The following is a 23,671-nucleotide window of genomic DNA, read 5'->3' as shown; positions in this document are numbered from 1 at the left end:
TATTTATTTGACACTTTGAGAAGGGGCTTCACTGTCAACTTTCATAACCCCAAGAGCCATTCAGTCTTTCATTAAATTTGTTTTAAAAAATCATTTAATACAAAGCCCTTGCAATGGGCCAAACACCATGCTTGGTACAGTGATGGAACAGGACCGACAAGGGCCCTGCTCGCTGGGGATCGACACTAGATTAGACATCATAATTATGCCGTGATAAGTGCTGGGGAGGAAGGGTGCAGGGAGTGAGGGAGCACACTAGGGTGACTGTGTTTGGGACCTGGAGGGATGTGACTTGGTTTCTCAGCGTAACTTTCAGAGGACAATCTGAATTCTAAAACGTGGCCCTAATCACTGCCCTCACGTCCTACGGCACATGGTCCCCTCCTCCAGGTAGGGGTACAGGCAGTCCCTTTGCCTGACATAATAAGCGCACACTGGACAAAAAAAAATGCTTTTTGAAAGCAGTCCAGAGACCTGGTATCTCTCTCCTCAGCTGGACTCCTGTCTGGGTTTAGCAGTTGTATAAAGCATCCTGATGCCTTAGTAACTCCAGGTGACATTCCTCTCTCTTGGATCCCTGGTGGCAGGTGGTGCTCTGTCTGAGATCCTTTATTAATGGTCATTTTCCCCCCACTGTTCAAGGGGCAGGGAACTGGCCAGATGTGGGCCTCTGCGTTAGCAGGAGGTAGGAAGGCAATATGAGAGTGGAGCGAGACGGGAGACAGTGATGTGCTCCCTTCTCCCCCACCTCCCTCTCCACTTTATAACTGGGGGCTAGTGTGGGGCACAGCCCCAGACCTCAGTCCAGGCTTCTGTGTGCAGAAACTCCAAGGACCCAGTGTTCCCACTGTTTTTCTCCATTGCTTAAAAGAACAAAAGCTTTTCCCTAGAGTATGATTTCCCGGCAGCTGACCTGTGGTCACTGATGTGTGTCTGACCATTTCCTTATAGTCTCCCTCTCCTCCATGGAAAGAGGAGCCCTTACCAGTGAACATGCATCATCTTAGAATTCACCTTTTCCTTCCTTCCAGTTCCCTTGCGCCACCCTTGTTATTTTACATTAAAGATGTTCTCAAAGTCAAGATTTATTCCCTTATCTGTTATAACCCTGTGCAAGGCACAAAGAAAAAAAGACCATTCCAAACAGCTTTACAGGTGCTAGGATGGCATTGAGCACAGAACGCCATGAGAGCCCAAGGCTGCAGGGGTCCCTAGCCCAGCTGGGGAGGTGGGAGGGGGCAGGTTGGAAATGAGTAAGGAAGGCTTCCAGAAGGAGGTGGTGGATGACCCCTGAGCTGAGTCTTAAGGGGTAGTGGTCTTTCCCATTAGGGCCATTAGCAGGAGCTGAGAGGTCACAGGATTTCCCAGGTATGTGTGCCAGCTTCTGTGGAGCTGCCTAAACAGCCATGCCCATTTTCCTTGGGGAGTTCCCCTGGGTCTCAATGACCTAGGCAGGCTTTGTTCAGAATCCTGTGTGGTAAATGGTCCCCAGTAGCCACCCTGAGTGACACATTGTCCTGTCACTGGCAGAAGGAAGCACCTGCCAAGTCTGAGGGTTTTCAGAGGAAGCCCTAGAGGTCCAGCTCTGTGAGGTCCCCCCAGGCCCCTGACTCCGAACTCCCACTCTGGGCTTAGGGAGTCCTATAGCATCTGAATTGATTAAACTGTCTAAACCAATCCTTCTGGTGCAGCCCCAGCCCTGCTCCCCTTCCCTGTCTAGGTGAGCAGGGAGAGTAGTCTTGATTTCGGGGTTGGAAATAGCAACATCAGGGTGAGGTTGGTGGCACTTAGGAAAACAGCTGGGCTGGTCCCACCCCTTGCATGACTCATTTCCTCTGTGTAGACAGCCACATAGGGCAGCTAGCTTCTTTGCCTCTGCTTTTTCACACTTGGGGACAGAAAGACAGGGAGTGCTTGAAATAGTGAAGAAAAGAACTAGAATCCAGTCCCACAAGCCCCCAGACCCCAGACCCACCCCACCTCCCCCAGCCCGTGAGCAGCTTCAGCATCAGAGAGACAGCAACAGAAGGAAAGGCACAAGGCTGGGGGGCCTCAGGCCTGCTGGGAAGTAGGGAGCAGAGGCAGAGGCGGCCAATGAGGACCCAGTTCTGCTTGCCCATGCCTCCCTTATCTCACACCCGGCAAGCAGGGCCAGAACACTCTACATCCCTTGGACAAATGGATATCCACATAGGCGTGGACCCCTTCCCCACGCCATGCATAATAATTAACTCAAAATAGATCATAGATCTAAATATGAGACCTAAAACTATAAAGCTCTTAGCAGAAAACACAGGAGTAAATCTTTGTGACCTTGGTTTAGGCAATGGTTTGTTAAGGGTTTTGATACAACATCAAAAGCATAGAGACAGAAGGAAAAATAGATGAATTGAATTGCATCAAAATTGTAAAACGTTGTGCCTTAAAGTGCACCATCAAGAAAGTGAAAAGATGACCCGCAGAACTGGGGAAATTATTTGCAAGTCATGTATCTGATAAGGGCCTAGTATCCAGAATATGTAAAGAACCCTTACAACTTGTATTTGTTTCCTAGGGCTTCTGTAACCAAAGTATCATAAACTGGATGGCGTGAAACAACAGAAATGTATCTCTGCGGCTTCTGGAGACTAGAAGTCCAAAAGCCAGATGTTGGCGGGGTTGGTTCCTTCTTGAGGTTCAAGCAAGAATCTGTTCCATGCCTCTCTCTTAGCTTCTGGTGTTGCCAGCAACCCTTGGCGTTCCTTGGCTTACAGATGCGTCACTCCGATCCCTCCCTCTGTCGCCACATGGCCTTCTCCTTCTGTGTCTCTGTCTTCACTTGGCAATCTCCTCTGTGCAGGTGTCTTCTCTTATAAGGACACCATTCACATTGGATGAAGGGCCCACCCAACCCCAGTATGACCTCATCTTAACGAATGACATTTGCAACAACTCTATTTCCACATAAGTTCACATTCTGAGGCACTAGGGGATTTCAATATATCTTTTTTTTTTTTAAACTCTACTTTTTATTTTTTAGGTTTTGTTGGGGAAGGGGAACAGGACTTTATTGGGGAACAGTGTGTACTGCCAGGACTTTTTTCCAAGTCAAGTTGTTGTCCTTTCAATCTTAGCTGTGGAGGGTGCCGTTCAGCTTCAAGTTGTTGTCCTATCAGTCTTAGTTGTGGAGGGCACAGCTCAGCTCCAGGTCCAGTTGCCGTTGCTAGTTGCAGGGGGCGCAGCCCACCATCCCTTGTGGGAGTCGAACCAACAACCTTGTGGTTGAGAGGACGTGCTCCAACCAACTGAGCCATCCGGGAGCTCAGCGGCAGCTCAGTTCAAGGTACTGTGTTCAATCTTAGTTGCAGGGGGAGGAGCCCAGCATCCCTTGCGGGACTCGAGTTGAACCGACAACCTTGTGGTTGAGAGCCGACTGGCCCATGTGGGAATCGAACCGGCAGCCTTCGGAGTTAGGAGGATGGAGCTCCAACCGCCTGAGCCACCGGGCCGTCCCTTCAATATATCTTTTGGGGGGATATGATGTAATCCATAACACAACACAAGAACAAAAAGACAACCCAATTTAAAAATGGGCAAAGGATGTGAATAGACGTTTCTCCAAAGAGGATATACAGATGATCAGTAAGCCCATGAAAAGGTGCTCAGTGTCATTAGACATTAGGAAAACACAAATCAGAACCATGGCGTTGTATTTTACATGCATCGGATGGCCATAATGAAAAAAACTAACAAATGTTGTCAAGGACGTGGAAAAATTGTAACCCTCATACTGGCGGATGGGAAGTAAAATGGTACAGCCACTTCGGGAAACAATTTGTAAGTTCCTCAAAAAGTTAGACCTGGTTACCATATGACTCCTCACTTCCACTCTTAGGTATGTACCCAAGAGAATAGAAAACGTCCATACAAAAGTGTGCATGAATGTCCATAGCAGCATTGTTCATGATTGCCAAAGTGTGGTATGTCCATACATTGGAATATGATTTGGTAATATAAAGGAATGGAGTACTAACAAATGCAACAATGTGGATGAACCTTGAAAACATTACGCTGAGCAAAAGAAGCCAGATACAAAAGACCACATGTTCTAGGATTCTATTTATACGAAATGTCCAAAATGGACAAATCTATAGAAACAGAAAGTAAGTTTGTTGGTTGCCTAGAACTGGAGTGGTTGAGAGGAAATAGGGAGTGATTGCTAATGGATACGGGGCTTCTTTACAGAGTCATGAAAATGTTCTAAACTTAGGTTGTGGTAATGATTGCACAACTCTGGATACCCTAAAACTATTGAATTGTGTGCACTTTGAATGGGTTGATTTTATGGTATGTGAATCATGTCTCAATGAAGATGTTTTTTAAAAAACTTTCAAAACAGCCTATGTCTTTACTTCTTTCCCAATAGAAAAGCAAGAGCTGGATCTCAGAAGATGACTTCTACCGGCCTCCCCAGGAACCAGCAACAGAGAGCCCTTCACATGGCTCCGTAGCTTCTTCCAGAGGGTCTCCAGAGTCAGGGCCTGGTCTTCTCAGGCATTTTTCTCAAGGACCAAGAAAGAGCTCCTCCATGGGAGCGTTAGACGAGGCTTGTGTGCCTTCTCCAGAAAGCGGGAAAAGCAAGACAGCCGCTCTGCAGGAGCATAAGAACTTCAGGGTGGTGCACCGCCGGCAGATGGGTAGGTGACGGCAGAGTTCTGGGGTGGCCTCACTGCAGGGACGCTGCCCGTCACAAAGCAGTTCTGAAGTCCTCTTTTCCATTACCAGTTGGGTGGTGTCTTCTCACAAGAAAAGACTCATCCCAAAATGTAATGAGGAGCACCCTTGCTGAGTAATTCAGGAAAGCATTTCAGGAAAAGGAGTACGTTTTCTCATACAGTCTTATTAATGCTATGCTCCAAATTGCCTATAGAGTAAAAAATACTGTTTCGTATATTGGAATGGAAAACATTTTCTCTGAAGCTACCCTATAAACCTTATTTTACAGAACCCTTGATTCTGTCTGTCGCCCAGAGAAAACCCTGCCTCTTGAAGGCCCAGGAGTTTCAAGTGCTCCTTCCCAAGGCCTTTATCTTAGGCAGTTTACTCAATAGCTCTGGGGACTTAATCAGGTCAACTGTTTGTTCAGTGTCCTCCCTGTGCTGTTTACAATGAGGCCAGCTGGATCGCATGTAGCACCCTGTGACATTCCAGAAAGCGTTAAATAGCCATAACCAAATTTTTCTGTAACCCTCATAAATGGGCTTCCTCTTTCAAACAAACAAAAAAGTGTGCCCTAGACTCAGTCTCTTTGTCTCATTTTCTGTTTATAATGACCCAGCAGAGAATTCTGGCCAAGTTCCTGGGGGCCTGGCTGAGAGAGGGAGTATGGGTAGACTCCTGATCGCCACGCTGGCTTCTTGTAGGTTTTCCTGTCAGAAAAACCTACACAATGGTTGTAACCATGCCAGAGGAGGTGAGCTTTGTGCCTGGCCATCGGGTTTCCTGACGGGTAGGAAGACCCACTGCAATGGTTTGAAATCTCCAAGGCTGGTCCAGGCGGAGAGAGAGAGAATTGTGTATGCTTTGGATCTCTTGGTTGGCAGTAGGTCCTCCGGGATCAGGGAGCATTGAGCAGTGTGTGCTACGTGGGCACCCACTCACTCACTCAGCAAATAGTTATTAACACCTGTGATGTGTCAGGCGCTGTTTCAGATGCTAGTGACACGGCAGGAAACAGCAAAGTCCCTGTCTTCATGGGACTTTCATTCTAGTGTGAGAGATAGGAAATAAGAAAATTACCAAGTAAACATACATGTATACTATGGGCAGGTGATTGTAAAAGCTATGGGGAACAATAAACCAGGGAGTACCAAGGTGGGGAGTGCACTATTTCATATAGGGTGGCCAAGGGAGCCTCAAAAATCAGGTGACATTTGAAGAAATGTGAAAGAAGGGAGGAAAGGAGGCACAAGACCATCTCTGGTTCAAGCAGGGAGACCAAATGCAAAGATCCTGCAATGAGAACGTGCTTGACGTGTCCAGGAAACAGTGGAGATCAGAATAGCTGGAAGAGAGGACTGGAAAGGAGGTGGTTAGAGATGAGGTCAGAGTGATGGCATGCCTCTGGGCTTTCGCTCCGAGGGAGATAGCAGCTATTGCAGGGTTTCAAGCTGATGGGCATGATCTGACTTACATTTTAGATGGGGGAGTCATCCTGGCTCATATGTTGAAGGACTGCAGAGGGGGAGAGTTAGGAGGGTATTTCCATAACCCAGGCGAGGGATGACAGTGGCCTGAACTCATGAGGTGGTTCCGGAGGTAGTGAGAAGTGGAAGAGTCTGGATATGCCAGTCGGATATGCTGGTGGATTTGATGTGGGGTGTGAAAGAAAGAAAATCAAGCGCAAGTCCAAGGTTTTTAGCCCAAGCAATTGGAAGGATGAAGTTGGCTGTTTTATGAGATGAACATCAGGAGAGAAGCAGGTTTGGAGTGGGAGAATCAGGAAGGCATTTTTACACCTAATCCACTTTGAGAAGCCTGTTAGACTTGCGTGGAGCAGATGGAGATCTGAATCTGAAGTTCAAGGGCAAGGTCCAAGCTAAAGAACTGGGGAGTTGTTGGCCTCAAGCCCTGAGATTAGGTTAGATCACCTAGGAAGTGGTATACGTGGAGAAGAGGGCAGGACCCAGGAATGCGCTCTGGAGCACAACAATTGAGAGGGCAGCGAGAGGAGGAGTGAGCCCAAGGGACAGAGTGTCCAGTGACAGTGGAGAACCAAGAGTGAGGTCTCAGCAACCAAGTGAGGGAGGTGTTTCACGAGGGGAGGAGGGCTCAGCTGTGTCCGGTGCTGCTGACTGGTCAGGCCAGATGGGGACCGAGGATTGGCCTTTGAATTTGGCCACAAGGAGGACCTGGTGGCCTTTGTGATGGCTGTTTCAGTGGAAGGAGGGGACAAAAGCCTGATTGGAGCAGGTTCAAGAAGGAATGGGAGCAGGGCAACTAGAGATAGTTCTATAATAGCACCGCCTCGGGAGTTTTTCTGTGAAGGAGACAGAGAAACAGGATGGTAATTAGAGATGTGAGTGGAGTCAAGAGGTATTTTTAAAGACAGGAGGTGTGTGTGTGTGTGTGTGTGTGTGTGTGTGTACACAAGGACACAGGAGAGGGAGGGAGAATTGCTGGAGAGATGTCCTTGTCCTTGAGTAAGCAGGGAGAGCAGGGACCCCTGTACAAATGGAGGGGTTGGCCTCAAACAGAAGCACAGTCAGTTCACCCCTGGTGACAGGAGGAAGCAGAATGTGCGTACAGACGCTGGGCGTGGAGGAGGTGTCACGGGGGCATACGGAGGTAATCTTTTGGGTGTTTTTATTTTCTGTGAAATTCAGAAACAAGGTCAACAGCTGAGAGAGAATGGGCTGGAGGCACTCAAACAATTGTTCCCAAGCAGCCCCGTGGCTGGCCTGCGTTCTGGTGGCGTCCCCTTGTCCACACCCACGGCAGGACCTTGGGCTCCAGAGGTTTTCTCGGGTAGTAAAGTGGCAAGCCCACTGTCTAATGTGCCTCTTTCTGCCTCCAGGACTGTCCAACCCTTTCCGGGGTCTCCTGAAGCTGGGCACACTGGAGCGGCGGGGGGCAATGGGCATCTGGAAGGAACTCTTCTGCGAGCTCTCCCCCCTGGAGTTTCGCCTCTACCTAAGCGGCGAGGAGCGCACCTGTGTGGAGAACTGCTCCCTGTTGCGCTGTGACTCTGTGGGGCCGGCACACAGCGACGGTCGCTTCGAGCTGGTCTTCTCCAGCAAGAAGCTGACCCTGCGTGCGTCCTCCCAGGATGAGGCGGAGGACTGGCTGGACCGGGTGCGGGAGGCCCTGCAGAAGTGCCGGCCCCAGCAGGACGACGAGTGGGTGAACATCCAGTACCCCGAGCTGCCCGACGATCCCCCAAAGGCCCCTGAGGATGGCCTCCCTTCCCGCTCGGACCTGCTCACGGAGCCCGAGACCATCCCGGGCGTGCAGTTGGATTGGTCCTTCGCCCAAGTTCCCGAGCCAGATGCTATTAAAGAATCCCTCCTGTACCTGTATTCAGACAGGACCTGGACGCCCTACATTTTTTCTCTGTCCTTGGAGTCTCTGAAATGCTTTCGCGTGAGAAACAACGAAAAGATGTTATGCGACAGCCATGGAGTCGAGACCATCCGGGATATCCTGCCAGACACAAGCCTCGGGGGCCCGGCCTTCTTCAAAATCATCACGGCCAAGGCCACCCTGAAGCTGCAGGCCGGCAATGCCGAGGAGGCCGCTCTGTGGAGAGATCTGGTGCGCAAGGTCCTGGCGTCCTACTTGGAGACGGCCGAGGAGGCAGTGACCCTGGGTGGGAGTCTGGATGAAAACTGTCAGGAGGTGCTGAAGTTCGCCACCAGGGAGAATGGCTTCCTGCTGCAGTACCTGGTGGCCATCCCCACGGAGAAGGGCCTGGACTCCCAGGGCTGCTTCTGCGCAGGTGCCGACTTGCCCTCCCACCACCCCCAGTAGGCCAGCCTCCCTCCCTCCTCCTGTGGTGGAGTTCCTGCTTCAGCTCTGCACCCCTTCCCAGCCCTCCAGGAGTGCCCCCATCCCATCACTGGGGTGTTGCAGCAAATGGGGCTGTTTGCTCCAAGCAGCCCCTTCCTGGCACCTCCTGCTGAGGGGTGGGACCTGTGGGTGGCAGCTCTGCTGAGCACTGCTCTCTGCTCAGGGGTTCCAGGGAGCTAAGCTCTCCACTCGCTTCCTTACCATGTTACTATATTATCATCTTCTGGAACCTGCATGGTACCCTTTCAAATATTTTTGCATGCTTTTGCAAGTACACACAGCTGTTTGTTTGTTTTTTAATTATAAAAATGGGCTCATACTATTCAGCACTGTCCAATAGAACTTTCTGTAATGATGAAAATGACCTAGATCTGTGCTGTCCCGTACGGGAGCTATCAGCCCCATGTGGCTACTGGGTACTTAAAACGTGGCGAGTGTAACTAAAGAACTGAATTCTGATTTTATTTCATTGAAATGGATTTATTAGGCTGGTGCCAAAGTAATTGCGGTTTTTTGCAATTATTTTTAACCTTTTAAACCACAATTACCTTGGCACCAACCTAATGCATTTCAAAGGGCACCTGTGGCTGGTGGCATTGTGTCAGACAGCGCAGCTGCATATATATTGTTTTGCAAGTTGGTTTTTTTCTGAGTAAGAATACATTATGGATGTTATTCCAAGACCCATCTGCTGTATCATCATCATCATCATCAAATCTAACTCTTCTGTGCTGGGCACTGGGCCAGATGCTTTATTTGGATGTCTTATTTAATCCTCTCACCCACCCTGTACGGATAGGTGCTACTATTATCTGTTTATAGCTGAGGAAACCGAGTAACAGGGCTGATAAGAATCTTGTCCCAAATTCACACAGTTAGTAAGTGGCAGAGGGACATGAGGATCGTGATGGTCCCAGAACCTGTGCTCTTAGCCCGGTGCCCGTAGGCCCTCTCCCCTCCCCTGCCAGGCTGTGATATGCCACTGTTCACCTTCCGTCTTCAGCTCTTCTCCCCAGTCCAGCCTGGGGCCTCTGGGTGAAGTGTGAGGAGCTTGTCTGATGCAGAGTGCCAAGGCAGGAGATTTGGCTACAAGCTCTTTAGGAGCTGCTCTGTCAGGGTGGAGGCTGTGGGACTGGAGGGGAAAGCCTGCTTCAGGCGTCTGGAAGGAAGTGGTCTGCAGTCCAGTACCCCTGGAGGATGGGAGACGCTAGGCAGAGCAGAGCGTCCTGTGGAAACCTCTTCAAGCCCCTGCTCACCCCTCTCCTCCTGCCAGACAATTTACACTTGTGGGTGTGAAAGAACACTGGTGGGGGCAGCTCTCACCATGCCTGCCATCCGCCAGCCTGCCGGCAAGACTGGAACTGGGGAGCTTGGGGTTCCTCTCCTCCCGCAAGCACAGCTCAGTGGCCAAGCAGATACCAGCCACTGCCATTTGGCTTGTATTGCATAGTTTGCAGGGCCCTTTCAAAACCTGTCTCATTTACACTTTCGAATAACCCCACAAAATAACCAGTAGTAGCTAACTTGTACAGCTACTGAACTAGAACCTGGCAAATATTTAGTGAAGGTCAGGATGACGCAGCTGGTAAGCAGAAGAGCTGGCCCTTCTAGTCTTGAGGCCGGAGGACTTTTTCCTCTGCTCCATGGGAGGCTGGGCGTGTGTCAGGATTTGAGCCAGGCCTTTGCTTTACCCTAGGCACGCCCCACTCCCACTCCCTCTGCCCCCAGTCGGAGGGACCTCCAGCTGAGGGCTGAAGCTGGGCCTTGCACCTCTGTCCTGAAGTATCGGGCAGCTCTGGCTTCAAGCTCGCACCAGGCGGCTTCCAGACTGCTCTGCTTCCTTCTGCCTTCCCCCCACTCCCTGGGGCCGACCCTGTGTCCCTAGCTCCTTCTCTGCTTGCTGAGGCCCTGTACTTGGTTGCTTCCATTTCTGGGCCCCAGTGGAGCGGGGCCCTAGAGGAGGTGGGTATGGTGAGCAAGGATTAGGAACACTGAGCAAGGCAGCCAGGTATAAAGGAACGCAGGCTCTAGGACCAACGCAGCCCAACTTGGAGTCCTAGTGCCACTTCATCGTCGTGTGACTGGCAGGTTTCCTAACATCTGTGCGCCACTTCCTTCAGCTATAAAATGGCGATGGTAATTCTTACAGTGTTTTGCTGTAAAGATTAACATAGTTGATTCTGAGTGGTGAGAACATGAGTGATGGTGGTTCTTATCTTTGTACTCTCCTTTTTTATCTCCATATTTACCTTAAATAGCAAGCCCTGTCCACCTCAGTAGTTTGTGTTATTCAGGAGCTGACTCTGGCCCCCACCGCTACTCACTCCCACCATCCTTCTCCCCACCCAGGCTGCTCCCGGCAGATCGGCTTCTCATTTGTACGACCCAAGCTCTGTGCCTTCTCTGGCCTCTATTACTGTGACATCTGCCACCAAGATGATGTCTCAGTGATTCCCGCCAGGATCATCCACAACTGGGACCTCACCAAGCGCCCTGTAAGTCTCGAGCCCAACCTGTCGTGGCCACACGGGGCTGCTGAGTGGTCACTCCTCTTCGCTGCTGCTGTCCATCTGTTGGGAGGACTTTAGCTCTAAAAAGCCAGGGTCCCTGGTTCAGGCCCCATGATGTGGGGGAGCTGACCAAGGAAAAACTCAGTGCCGGTCTACAGCCCCTAGGCAGCGCTGTCCGTGCCTGCCTTGGTCCTCAGGTGGGGGTCTGAGGATGGCCCTCTGCAGCTCCCCACAGCTCCAGACAAAGCTGCTTAAGGTACCAGCAACTGGATGGATGGATGGATGGATGGATGGATGGATGGATGGATGGATGGATGGATGGAAAGCAAGGATAGATACGATAGCTTAGATACATGGAGGGAGAGGATAGATATATGGATGGGTGGATACATGGCTGTGGATGGATAGACTGGCTGGTCAGCTGGCTGCACTTCCCCCGTGGAGCAGTCAGCCCTTTCTATTGTTGAAAGAACCTGTAAAGAATTTTTTAATGACAACTTATGAGCCAACCTGACGACAATTGCCAGGGAGCAAGACCTCACATGTCCCAGAGAATGACAGTTTTGCATTTTCTTCTATACATTTGGGATTAAGGAGGGAACGTAAGGAAGAGGACGTGAAGGTGGGAGAGAGCAAGGCAGGGATTTTACAGATTAGTTAAGATTATACGCTCTCTTGAGGGTGGTCGTGCTTTAGAAAGAGGGATCTGAAAGGGAGCATTTCTAAGGTGTGTTAACCTAGCTGCACAGAAACAATGGACAGGGCTGCTTGAGGCAAAGAGAAGCCCTTTACTAAAGAAGTTTTCTGCCTGGGGCATGATGGCCACCATGCCTGCCCAGTTAGGAATTTGTGATCAGATCACCCTGTGAGGTTACTTTCGGTTAAATTTACTACAGCGCCCTTTTTTGTCCACACCGTGCATTTTACGTACGCATCTACTTTTTGTCAAGTTGGGATTATGCTGGACCCATACATGCTTTGTATACTTAGTATTACATCTTGGGTACTTTCTTGTGTTCACCAACTGCTTTTGAATGAGATACACTCTAAGATCATTCAGGTTTTCCTCTTTGCCCACTGAGCTTACCCACTTTTCTAGCTGTTACCATGAGCAAATTATTTAACTTCAGCTTCCTTGTTTGCATGGGGATTGATAACAGTGTCTTGGGCTTGTGTGAGGACTAAAGGAGGCAGCGCCCCACAGTCACTTAGACGGAGTGCCCTTAGACACTTAGTGTCACTTAGACATTAGTGCCCTTCCCCTCTCCTGAGACCTGCACACCTTCTGCCCCCCAATTCATGGGGCCAGGGTTTACCTCAAGGGGCACAAATGTGGCTCTCTCCTAAAAGCATAGATTTTTGCTAAGACAGACACAGAAACACAAGGAAGAAGCTATTAGCTTCTGTCGAGACCCAGGCCTACTGGCTGTGCAGGCCTGGGATGTGGCTGTGTCCTCATCAGAGCGCAAGGAGCGTGATGCCGAGAGTCTGTGCCACCCCAGCCTCCACCCCCGGGGACAGGAACCCCAGAGACGTTAGCTTCACTTGGGCCTTTTGGTTGGTTACATCATCCTCACCCCTACCCTGAGGGTTAAGGATTTCACTACATGGAGGAAATGAAATCTCAAAGTCACCACAAATGCAAAGAACCCTTTGGCCATAAAACATAGTGTTTACAACACCCGATACTTCTGTTGAGCCATCTCCTTATTCATTGCTATAATTTTTGTGCTACTTCCTTTCCCACTAGAAAATTACAATATTTTTTCAGCATACCTGAGATCAGGAAATATCCTACGCTCTCTCAAAGATCCCTGGCTTGGGAAAGACAGGGAAATTCAAACTGGAAAGTGGCTGGCTCGCGGGTTAGGGACCTATTGCCTACTCACCGTTCCCACTCCGGCTGACCCACTTGTACAAGGCCTGCCTGGCTTAGCAGGATGTGAGCCCAGGACTGGAGCTTCTTTCTTTGTCTGTCTCCTCCACGCCCACAGGATAGAAACAGTCCCTGGGGAGCACAAAACCACTGCCCGTCTGCAGCGCCTGGCAGTTTATAGCACACATTCCTGTGTGTTATTTCACCTGAGCCTCACCCAAGGCCTAAGGCTGTCGTGGGCAGGGCTGGGAAGAGCAGCTTGACCGGAGTCACTGCAGCTTTGCCAGCGGGCTGCCCATCGTCTGGGCACTGCTACCTCAGGGCTCTAGGCAGTGGGAAAGAAGGAGTTGGCCATTGCTGGGGGAAGCAAGAGATGCTAGTGGACCTGGGAGATAGCCCCCCAGGGTAACAGTCTCCTGAGGGCCCTGTTACATCCCCCACCCTCCAGGGGACAACGGGGCTGCAACAGGCGTTCAGAGTCTGATGGCAGCCCCCATTTACTGAGCATATGCTACATGCCAGGAGCTTATGTAGATTATCTTTTCATCTAAATTTATAATAATCCCCGGATATAGGTGTTTGTATTTTGCACATGAGGAAACTGAGTCACAGAGACTTTAAGGAAGTTTTACAAGGTCACATAGCTAGGAAATGGCAGAGCCAGGATTCAAATCCAATTCTGACTTGAAAGCCAGACTCCTAACCACTACGTGGTGGTAGTGGGCAGTGGAGGCAGCTCCTCTCCTCCATCCTTCTTATCACAGCAAGGGGGAGACTGCAGGGGAGAGAGGCTACTGGTTAGTTAGTGTGGCAGCCTGGTGTGCAGAAACGACACCTCAGTCCAGACCGGGGCTCCACTTTCCCTTCGGGTTGTTAAAAGGATGAAGAAAGGCTGTGGTCAAGGTCCTTAGCCCAGCGTCTAGCAAAGAGTCTGTGCACAAGAATTGGCTTTGGCATTCGGATCAAGCCTGAGGGTAGCGCCTTCAACGCCCTATCAGGTGCGGTTGATCACGCAACTCCACATGGAGATTCGGGAGAGCCCTGGGTGGTACTGCCTGTGAGAACTGATGGAACTGCGGACACCTCTTGTTAAGCTGTGTTGGATTTGTGGCTTCCTGTGGTTGGAGCCTGACTCAGACCCATCACCTGATTCCTAAGTCGGCCTAGGGGACTGTTTCCTTTAGTCAGGAAGATGGGGGCTGGGAGAACAGGAAAAAGTGGAAAGGGTCTGTGAGGCCCAGGAGGAGAGGGGCCCCTCCTCCATCCCAACATGGTCTGGGAGGGGCACCAGCTGATTCCATGGAGGGAGAGTAGTCTTGAGGGTCAGATAAATTGGTTTCAAATCTTGGCTTTTATGAGCTGTGGACCTAGACCAAGTCACTTCATCTATGTCAACCTCAGTGTCCTCATCTGTAAAATGAAGATGGCACCAGTTCCCTTGGAGAGTGGTGGCAGGGTGAGTGAATAAGTAGGTAATACAGTGTCTAGCCCAGAGGTGCTCACTGGATGGCCTTTCTCTCCTACCCCCGCCCCCTGGTGGTGCCCCCAGATCTGCCGGCAGGCCCTGAAGTTCCTGATGCACATCCGGGCCCAGCCCCTCATCAACCTGCAGCTGGTCAACGCATCTCTGTATGAGCACGAGGAGCGAATGCACCTCATTGGGAGGAGCCGAGAGCAGCTGAAGCTTCTGGGGGATTACCTGGGCCTGTGCCGAAGTGGAGCCCTGAAGGAGCTAAGCAAGAGGTGAGCCCTGGACACGGACATACACACACACGCACGCACACACAAGGGGTCAGTGCATACTCAACATGTCCTCTTGGGAGAAATGCCAGGGCTGGGCGGAGATCTGCCTGTTGGGCCTAGGAAATTACCACATGCTTTAGGAATGGCTTTTATTTGTTCATGTATTCATTCATTCATTCAATAAATATTTATTGAGAATGTACTCAGTGCCCAGTACTGGGTTAGGTGTGTGGGATCCAACGCAGGGCAAGGTAGGCCTGGGTCCTACCCTCTTGAAGGAAAGGCAGATGAATCAGCCAGCAGCTATGGCCAGGGCTGAGGGCCAGAAGAGAGAGGTTGGCCCTGGAAGTACAAAGGGAAACGTCGAAGTGGATTGGAGGATGGGGGCGGGGCGGAAGACTTCCTGGAGGAACTGGCATCTAAGGTGAAACCTGGAAAATGAGTAGGAGTAGAAAGGGGAAGCGAAACAGGAAAGAGTGTTCCAGACAGAAAGAATGATGTGCATGGGCCATGAATGAAGGCCTCATATGTGGGAAGAACAGAGCAAACTTCAGAGAGAGTGAGGAGGGAAGTGGGGCGTGCGGTGAGAGGAAGGCTGTAGAAGCAAGCGAGGACCAGACCACCAAGGATGAGTTGCCCTGGCCCCTCCCTTCCCCAGAAGAGGGCGAGATTGGGGTGGGACCCTCGGGATGCCCTTCAGGAAGCTTCCAGGTATCCGGGGCCTGGGGGCCTGCTCAGGGGTGGGAGGTGACACTGGACTGCAGCACTGGCTTAGAGGGTCTTTCTGTGCCGGTCATAAATATCTCCTAGCCCCTAGGTCACAGCCCAGGCTGCGGCCTCCATGGGACTGTGCTATCCTGGGGCCCTCAGGAGGGCAGGCCTCAGGTAGAGGAGCTGGTGCCCACCACCCAGGTGGCTTTCATTGTGTTTGTGGGGGCTTGGAGCAGCTCACAAGCCCATCCACATCCCACCTCTAGCCACCCTCCCCACAGGGCTGGCACAGAGACCACTGTCTGACTGGCTGTGCCTCCTCAGGCCTGGCTCTGCGGGGCCAGGGCAGTGCCCAGTGCAGGTCCCCCGGGGCTCTCAAGGAGAGGGCTGCTGCAGGGAGCTCTCTTAGCAAAGGTCTCTCTTGCAGTGCCTGGAAGCACAGAGAGCCCTCTGGGGGCCACTATCGGACCCTAGAAGGCTGCTTCCCTGAGAGGCTCTGCACATCTCAGCCATCAGCTGGGTGCCTGCGTCTTCACTCACTCCCATCCTTTCTGACATTCCAGGACCCAGGGCTTCAGAGTCTGCCCCCTACCATGACCCGGGTGGTGAAATCTGTGGGTTCAGGTGGGACCTCATCACCTGACCCAGTCGGGGGGCGGTCTCTGCAGACCTGAGTAGATCAGCTGCCTGCAGGATGAGTCCTGGGAGCTGTTCCCACTCCCTCAGCCCCACGCTGCTGACATGGTTTGGTCATCGTCCTCACTGACCTGTCTGGGCTGGCCTGTGCTGGGTGCTGGGGCAGTCCCTCTTCTTTCTCCCTGGCCCTGCTGTCCTCATCCTTTGGCGACAGCTCTATACACCTACTATGTACCCGGCCTGTGAGAACAGAGCCACGCCTGTGGAAGTCCCATTCTAGAAGCAGCACGGATAGGGGAAAGAGCACAAGAGCAGACTTGGCCTGGCCTCAGACCCACTGTGTGCTTTGGGGAAATTGCTTCAAGTCTCTGAGCCTCAGCTTTCTTGTCTGTAAAATGTGCGAGTCATCGCTGTATTCACGTGACCTTCCCGAGTCGCATTGTGGTGAAGTCTATGTGAGGGGTTCCGAGTCTGAGAAGGGACACAGATAGGCAGACAGATGGCCCTGGATCATCATGGCATGTGCCGTGAGGGAGGGTATCTGACCCGGCCTTGGCAGGGCCCAGAGGGCCAGGGAGGCTCCCGGAGAAGATGGTGTCTGAGCTGAGGGTTTGTGGAGTTCTTTTTTTTTTTAAATTTCATTAAGAAATAATATGCTTTTCTTCTTTATAAAGGTGGTATTCAAACAGTATGAAAGAGTCAGGCCAGAAGTTGGGCGCACCCCTTCTCCAGCCCCATCCTCGTCGGTATTGTCAGAGCATGCTCCAGCCCTCGCTCTGTCCTACACACAGGGAGACAGCGTTGCTGCAGCACAAATAGCATCCCGTACATAGTGAAACAGGGCTTAAAAGAGGAACTAAAGAGAAGAAAGGGGAAGAGGGGCCCGGCTTTCCTGGCTAAGGTGCGGGGGGCGGGGGGGCGGAAGGAGAGTGTGGCTCACTAGGACCTACGAGGGGCTCAGTGCAGTCTGATTGTGGGTGCAGACCTCGAGGTCCTGTGTGCCACACCAAAGGCGTTGGGGTTTATTCTGCCTGCATTGGGAGCCACTGAAGGGCTTTGAGCATGACATTGTCACTGGTCTTTTCTGATCAGTTTAGAAAAGACCCAGGTTGGCAGCAGTGGGGCACAGGCTGGTACAGCACTTCTCCTGGGAGGTGAGTTGCCCAGGGTAGAAGGTGAGAGGACGAGAAGGAATGGACAGGTCTGGGATGTGGGATCCCCTTTCTCTCAGAGGACCTCGCCCGGGGGCTGCCACTGGCAAAGGGAGCTCCTCCCTGACTTCACCTCCCACTTCAGTCGTAAGGTCTCTCTAAGTGTGACCGGCCCAGCGGCCAGTGGCTTACAGTGGCTCATCCAGTGGCTCTGGGTCTGGCTGGCCCCCAGGGCTTCCATGACTGAGCAGAGGGCAGATGACAGAGGTGACGCTCCATTCAAATCAGCTCCACCCTTCCTGCCAGCTCAGGAACAGCCTGTGTACCCCCCCACCCCCGTGTTTTCCTGGTGATAAATGGTGGCTTCCTGTTCCCAGAAAGCTGGGATTTTCCGGGGGAGACCAGCATAGCGAACTGACCGGCCAGTCGGCAGTGTCGCCACCCCACGGAACGCAGTGTGGCCTACCCAGCTGCTTGGTGGGACTTGCCATTTCTGCCCTGGGTTGAGTTCCCCTGGCCCACAACTGAGGCAGTGGGGAGAGCCATGGCCAAGCCCTCATTCCAGATGCCCCAGGGCCTGGCCCCATCCTGCCCCCAGGTGTCCCAAGCTTTCTTGGACTTGGAATATTCTCCCCTTCAAAGCTCCCCTATAGCACCATGAAGACACATGCAGCAAGGCCAGGAAGGCTTTGTACCGGGGAATTTCTGCAGGTGTTTCCTCTCCTCCCCTCAGGATGTAACCCTCGGGATCTCTGCCACTGGCGAGGTGGACACAAGAGCCAAGTTGGTGGCTGAGCCTCGTCCTGTCTCCCTGCCTCCCCACCCCACCTCTGAAACAGGATCTGCCGTGGTGTTTAGGACAGGTCTCAGTTCCTCTCATGTAGCACCGAAACCAGCTGCTTAAATGTCTGTCCCTCAGCTAGACCAGGGGCTACAGGAAGGCGGACACCATGCCCTGTGCATTTCTGTCCCCAACACTGTCCCTGGCATGTAATGGTGGCAATAATGACAACAGCTAATACCTATAGGCTTTCACTGGATGGGTAAGGATGCAGGCTCTGGAGCCAAACAGGATCCTGCTTTCAAACTCCACCTACTAGCTGTGTGACCACAGGCCAGTTACTTAACTTCTCTGTGCCTCCATTGCCTCTCCTTCTCAAGATGGGTGTTATAATAGTGCCAGCGTCACAGGATTACTGTGAGGATTAAATGAGTTGCTGTATATAAAGCTCTCAACCCAGGTCCTGGTACCAACCTTTCATCCTCCTCATTATTATTTTTTATAGACATGTATTTAATTTTTATGCCATTAAATTTTTTTAAATTTTCAGTCTCATTAAGGTATAATTAATAAATAAAATTGTAAGATATTTCAAGCGTGCATCCTGAGGATCTGATACATGTACACACCGTGAAAGGATTCTTCCCATCTGGTTAATTAACACTCCCATCACCTTATTTAGTCACAGTTTTTGGGGGGAGAACATTTTAAGTTGTACTCTTAGCAGATTTCAATTATGCAATACAATATTATCAATATAGCAGATAATTATTCAGTGTTTACTATGTGCTAGGCACTATGCCAAATGCTTTAAATAAATTATTTAATCCTCAAAACAGCTCCGTTTCTCAGGTGAGGAAACCTGAGGTGCAAGCAGGTTAAGGAACTCACCCAGGGTCCCAACAGCTAGTCACCTGGGAGCCCCGGTCCCACGCCCAGGCCGGCTGGCTGCTGCTCACCAGTACCTGGCCCAGGCAGGAGGTGTTTCCACCGTCAGCAGGCTGAGAGAGGGAAACAAACACAGGGTTGAGCCCCAGGCTTGGAAACCCTTCTAAGGAACCTCTTGTGTTTTCTTTGAAGGCTCAACCACAGGAATTATCTCTTGGAGTCTCCCCACAAGTACAGTGTCGCTGACCTCCAGCAGGTGAGAATGTCACCCCCCCAGACCTCTCTAGAGGGACACCATTCCTGGAGAAATCAGAAAGGGAGATGGGGGTGTTGAGGCCTGAGTTCACTGAGGCAAGACAGCAGTCTTCAGCTGTTCAGAATCTCAGAACGGGTGTCCCACTCTCCCTTGCTTCCTGGGACAGTGAGTGAGTCCCCACCCCCCCGGAATAAGCAGGCACTGCAGCAAAGCCCAGGATCACAGGGATTCCTCAGCCCCTTCCTGCATCTGGACTCGTCCCCGGCTTGGAGGGCAGAGGGAGAAAAGGCCACAGGGGTGAGAGTTTGGGACATTCCTTTCGTCAGGGGAGGGAACAGTGGATTTGGGTCTCATCTGTCAAGCCTCTTACCCCCCGTGTGCACAAGGGCTGACGCCTGCATTGCTCAGTCTGATCTGGGCAGGATTTCTTGCCCAAGTGGAAAGACACTTCTATGGGGAAGGTTGCCGTGGACAGCTGCAGGCCACGTCTGGCAGATGGCCACAGCCGCAGCACAGCTGCCTGCATGGCCTGACGGCCTGCATTTGCCCCCACAGATCGCGGAGGGTGTGTATGAAGGGTTCCTCAAGGCCCTGATCGAATTTGCCTCCCAGCACATCTATCACTGCGACCTGTGTACCCAGCGTGGCTTCATCTGTCAGATCTGCCACCACCGTGACATCATCTTCCCCTTTGAGTTTGACACCACAGTGAGGTATGCAGGACCCGCAGCTGCCCCAGTGTTGCAGGGTGGCGCCTGCATTTGGCGCCATCGTGCAGGAACACAGGACTTTCCTTCTGTGCTGGTGCCACGGGGTGGAGAGGTCCAGCTGGCGCCCCAGACGGCCATGACCAGCCCCCGTCCAGCTCAGGGCACGAGACAAGCCCTCACAGGGCTCCCTGCCTCTACTGAGCCATCCATCTTCCTGCAGAAGGGGTGGCTGCTGGCTCTCTGAGTGGGAGGCCTCCCTTGGCCTCAGTTTTGTCATCTGTGAATGGGTTGAACAGGGACTGAAAGAGGTACAGCCCTGAAGTGTCGGCACAAGGTCCAGCACAAACTGGGCACCTGGTGGGTAGTACCTGCCACTGCCTCTGTTCCTGTCATTATCGTTCTTGTCCCCCATTATCGCTCATTATCAGAAGCCTCCAAATGGACAAATTCATCCATCAAACCTCCATGCCAACCCATGTGGAAGTGGAAGCCTGAACTGGTGGGAGCATTACTTCATTTCCAGTGGGTGTCCCCTGTCCTGGATTCAGCCCCTAAACATTCCTAGGCCTGAGTTTTTGACACACTGCAGAGTGTCTTAAACATAGGAAGTCATTTAGTGAGTCTCAGCATTTATAAAAAATGAAATAGCACCAGCAGGCATTGCATGCCCTAGGGTAAACATTGCTGCAAGAATCTTTTTGTCCCGAGAGGGAGAAGTAGTGCCTGCATGCCTGGGGTTGTGGGTAGAGCACAGCCTGACTGTGGGTTCTGAGCAGGAACACTGGCTGGCCCCGGGGAGGCCTCCGGCCCGTTGGCATAAGCCGCGCTTGCCGCTTTCTTTCAGGTGTGGTGAATGCAAGACCGTCTTCCACCAGAGCTGCCAGGCGGTGGTGAAAAAGGGCTGCCCCCGCTGTGCCCGCCGGCGCAAGTACCAAGAACAGAACACTCTCACCTAACGCAGTCTCCTGTCCCCACCCCAGAGGTGTGGGGGTGAGGATTCAGCTCAGCCATCCCAGCTGGCTCTGCCATCAGCCCTGGCTACAGCTGTCTCCCTTGTCAGGAAGACTCTCAGATGTGACCAGAGCACGAGCCTACCAGAGGGAGCCCTTGATGACGTCCCCACACCCCCATATCTGCTCCAGGAGATGGGGACACCAACTGATGCCCCCTGTTTGAGATCCCGGGGGAGGGGGCTTTGCACTAATCAGCCCCAGCCCACCTCACTGGCCTGGCGCCTCCTTCAGGGCTCTTCATACACTGTGGAAACAAGACTGGGGGCGCATTTTCAATTCCACGTTCCTAAAAGGTCTAGTTTTCTAAGGTGGGTTTTTTTTCCCTTCACATTTGAACAGAAAATATTTTTTTATTCTGACCCCAACACAAGTCACCTAAGAAATCCAGGCATTCTCATCTGAGCAAATGTGCAGGAACCGCTCAGGCCTGGTGTGCAGGCGGCTGGGTGGCCGGGTGAGCAGACCACCCCTGGGACAGAGCTCGTCAGCTGGACCGGGTGCCTTTCCTTCACCCTCACCAGGCGCTTGCTGCCAACTGCTCAAGTGCAACGTGCCAAACTGCCCATGGGGCCAGACGTGGTCGGCCCTGATCACCACCTGCTTCCTCTCCCTCTACTGCCTGCCCCCATCACCTTTCTCCCCAGAGCCCCCGGCTCTTGTGTAGCCTGGATCTTGCTCACTGCAGGAGAAAGGGAATGACTTGGAACCCGCACTGTCAGCACTTTGCACCTTCCTTGGTCCAGGGAAGGGTGGTCATCTTGCCCTCCCCTGAGCCCCATGCCCCCCACTCCTACCACACACAAGCATCCTTGTCGGGGTGGGGGATGCTGCTGCAGATCTCGGGGGACCCACTGCCGCCTGAGGACCCTGGGACAGAGGTAGTCTGGACCCACAGGGCAGCGAGCCCAGGCAGGGGACAGCCTCTGCACCATGACTGCCAGGCCCCACACTGGAGCAGAGACGCTGTCCTTCCACCAAGAGTGCCAGCCCTGTTGCTGAGATGTGCAGGGACCGGTGGCAGAAGCCACCTCGTGGAAGGGGGCTTCATCTCCGTTTACAAAGCCACGAATTCACACAGCTTTGCTGGACTGACCCAGGAGGGTCCTTGCCAGAGACTGGACAGTTTCATTGGAGCACCATTGCCTTTTGAAGGGGTCTTGAAGTGGGATGGGATCCTGGAATTGTTTTCCAAGTGATCTTTAGACCCTTGGGGTTTGGGGTGCATGATTTCTCTGCTGCCTTCCCCCACCACTCCTGGGCCCCGTGGGCCTCCCCCTCAGCCCTGGGGTCCTCTGGCCATCCTCTCTGCACTCAGCTTGGATCGGGGGCCTCAGGTGCAGACCTGCCTGTCACTGTCAAGAGATGAACCTACTCCCACCTCTCCCTTGGGGTGATTTGGCTGCTGAGTCACCTGCCCAGCCCTATGGAGCTGGGTAAATTGTGCAATAGAACAGAAGGTGCTAGGCAGGTGGGTATGGGGGAAAGGGCTGCCACACAGCCTCTCTGTCCCCTCACAGAAGATGGTGCACACCTGGGCCCAGTACAGCAAAGCCTAGGGTACTGGAAAGTGGATTCTTACTTCCATCCCACCCCCTGACAGCAGCATTAATGCTCCACCTGAAATAGCCTCCTGAGAGCCAGAATTGCCCCATATCTCTGAGTGGGCAGGAACCCAGTATGGGGTGGGCAGTGCCACCTTAGCCTGGCCCTGTTTCCTCGGGCCTGTGAATATATCCTATATTCTGGAAGGAACCCTAGGAGACAGCAGGTGTGAGGCCCTGTAGGCGCCGCCTTCAGTCCACCCCAACCTTGCTGTCCCAGAGATGAGTAGCATTAGAGCTAACCCTGTTCCCATTACCAAAAGCTGCTGCTGATGCTTTCAGATGAGCGACTTTAACCCCCTCACCTCCAATGGGAAGTTGATGTGAACCTCAGTAGTTCACACCATATTTTTAAAATGTCATGTTATGCAATAAAGTGTTTGCAGTGAGGGGCCCGGACCCTGAGAAGTGCTTTGCAATGTACTGAAGGAACTGCTGTTGGGCGATTTTTGAATGATTGTGCAGTAAAGACCTGATCTTTCTAATCGCTGGTCTGGCTTCTGAATCCTAATTCTACCACTGTTTCGGGGCGACCACAGGCCATTCATTACCCTCTGATGAGGCTTCCACTGTCCTGTTAGTCCCTAGGCGCAGGGGAGAGTGTGTGTGATGGGGGGAACATTTGCAAGCAAGGGGTTTGTGTGCTAGTGGTGGGCATGGAGAGAGGAAGTCACAGGTAGTCTATATGCCACCTTTGCCAGTCTGGGGAGGCAGGGACCCCCTGTGGGGTCCGATTTCAGGGCCTTTGGGAGGTTCACTCACAGACACTGGTATATAACAACTGAAGCTGATGCCTGAAATCCCATCGTGATGGCTTCTTTCCTGTGCATTAAATGTCAAAGCACAGACCCCTGACACTGGGACACGTACGACCTCAGTCCTGCATTTCCCACTGGGTCAAGAGAGAAGGGGCTCCAGAAGGACAGGCTGTTTGAGGAGGGCCCCTGATTCAGGGCTCAAAGTGGCTTTTACTTGGTTGCAGACCTTTCTCTGAATCCAGAAGTCCAGGAGGTCCCTGCAGGGGGAAGCCCACCAGTGTTCTTTGTTTGTACAGAAGAAGGAAACAGACTAATTCCCAGGGAAATCAGGTTGCAGGAAAATGGGACTGAAGAAGACAACATTCAAGTCTTCAGTTTCCTGTCCCTTCAGGCTATGAGGGAGCACCCTCTGCCCATCCCATGAGCCCAGCTTCTTTCAAGGGCCTCACCCCTCCCTCCAGGAGAGTAGGTGGTGGGCTCCGGGAAGACA

At 52.2% G+C, this 23,671-nt stretch overlaps 1 protein-coding gene across 5 annotated transcripts in view; it reads left to right on the top strand.

The window, feature by feature from the left end:
- The window catches only part of PLEKHM1 (pleckstrin homology and RUN domain containing M1), a 45,699-nt gene extending 22,786 nt beyond the window's left edge, over positions 1-22,913 (top strand). For 3 of the 5 annotated variants that reach the window (XM_081028885.1, XM_081028886.1, XM_081028888.1), the window contains 7 exons: positions 4,406-4,676; positions 7,556-8,476; positions 10,897-11,042; positions 14,483-14,676; positions 19,036-19,099; positions 19,655-19,812; positions 20,654-22,913. In XM_081028885.1, coding sequence (XP_080885011.1) covers positions 4,406-4,676; positions 7,556-8,476; positions 10,897-11,042; positions 14,483-14,676; positions 19,036-19,099; positions 19,655-19,812; positions 20,654-20,765 — 1,866 coding nt within the window. In that variant the 3' untranslated portion in view covers positions 20,766-22,913. Of the gene's footprint in view, positions 1-4,405; positions 4,677-7,555; positions 8,477-10,896; positions 11,043-14,482; positions 14,677-19,011; positions 19,100-19,654; positions 19,813-20,653 lie in introns of those variants that run through there. The other 2 variants (XR_013991951.1, XM_081028887.1) reach the window with 2 other exon arrangements.
- Positions 22,914-23,671: the final 758 nt, after the last annotated feature.

Source organism: Rhinolophus hipposideros (genome assembly GCF_964194185.1).
Source record: "Rhinolophus hipposideros genome assembly, chromosome: 20".
Classification (NCBI taxonomy): Eukaryota; Metazoa; Chordata; class Mammalia; order Chiroptera; family Rhinolophidae; genus Rhinolophus; species Rhinolophus hipposideros.
The sequence above is the reverse complement of the archived record's forward strand: the minus strand, read 5'-3'. Positions and strand labels throughout refer to the sequence as shown.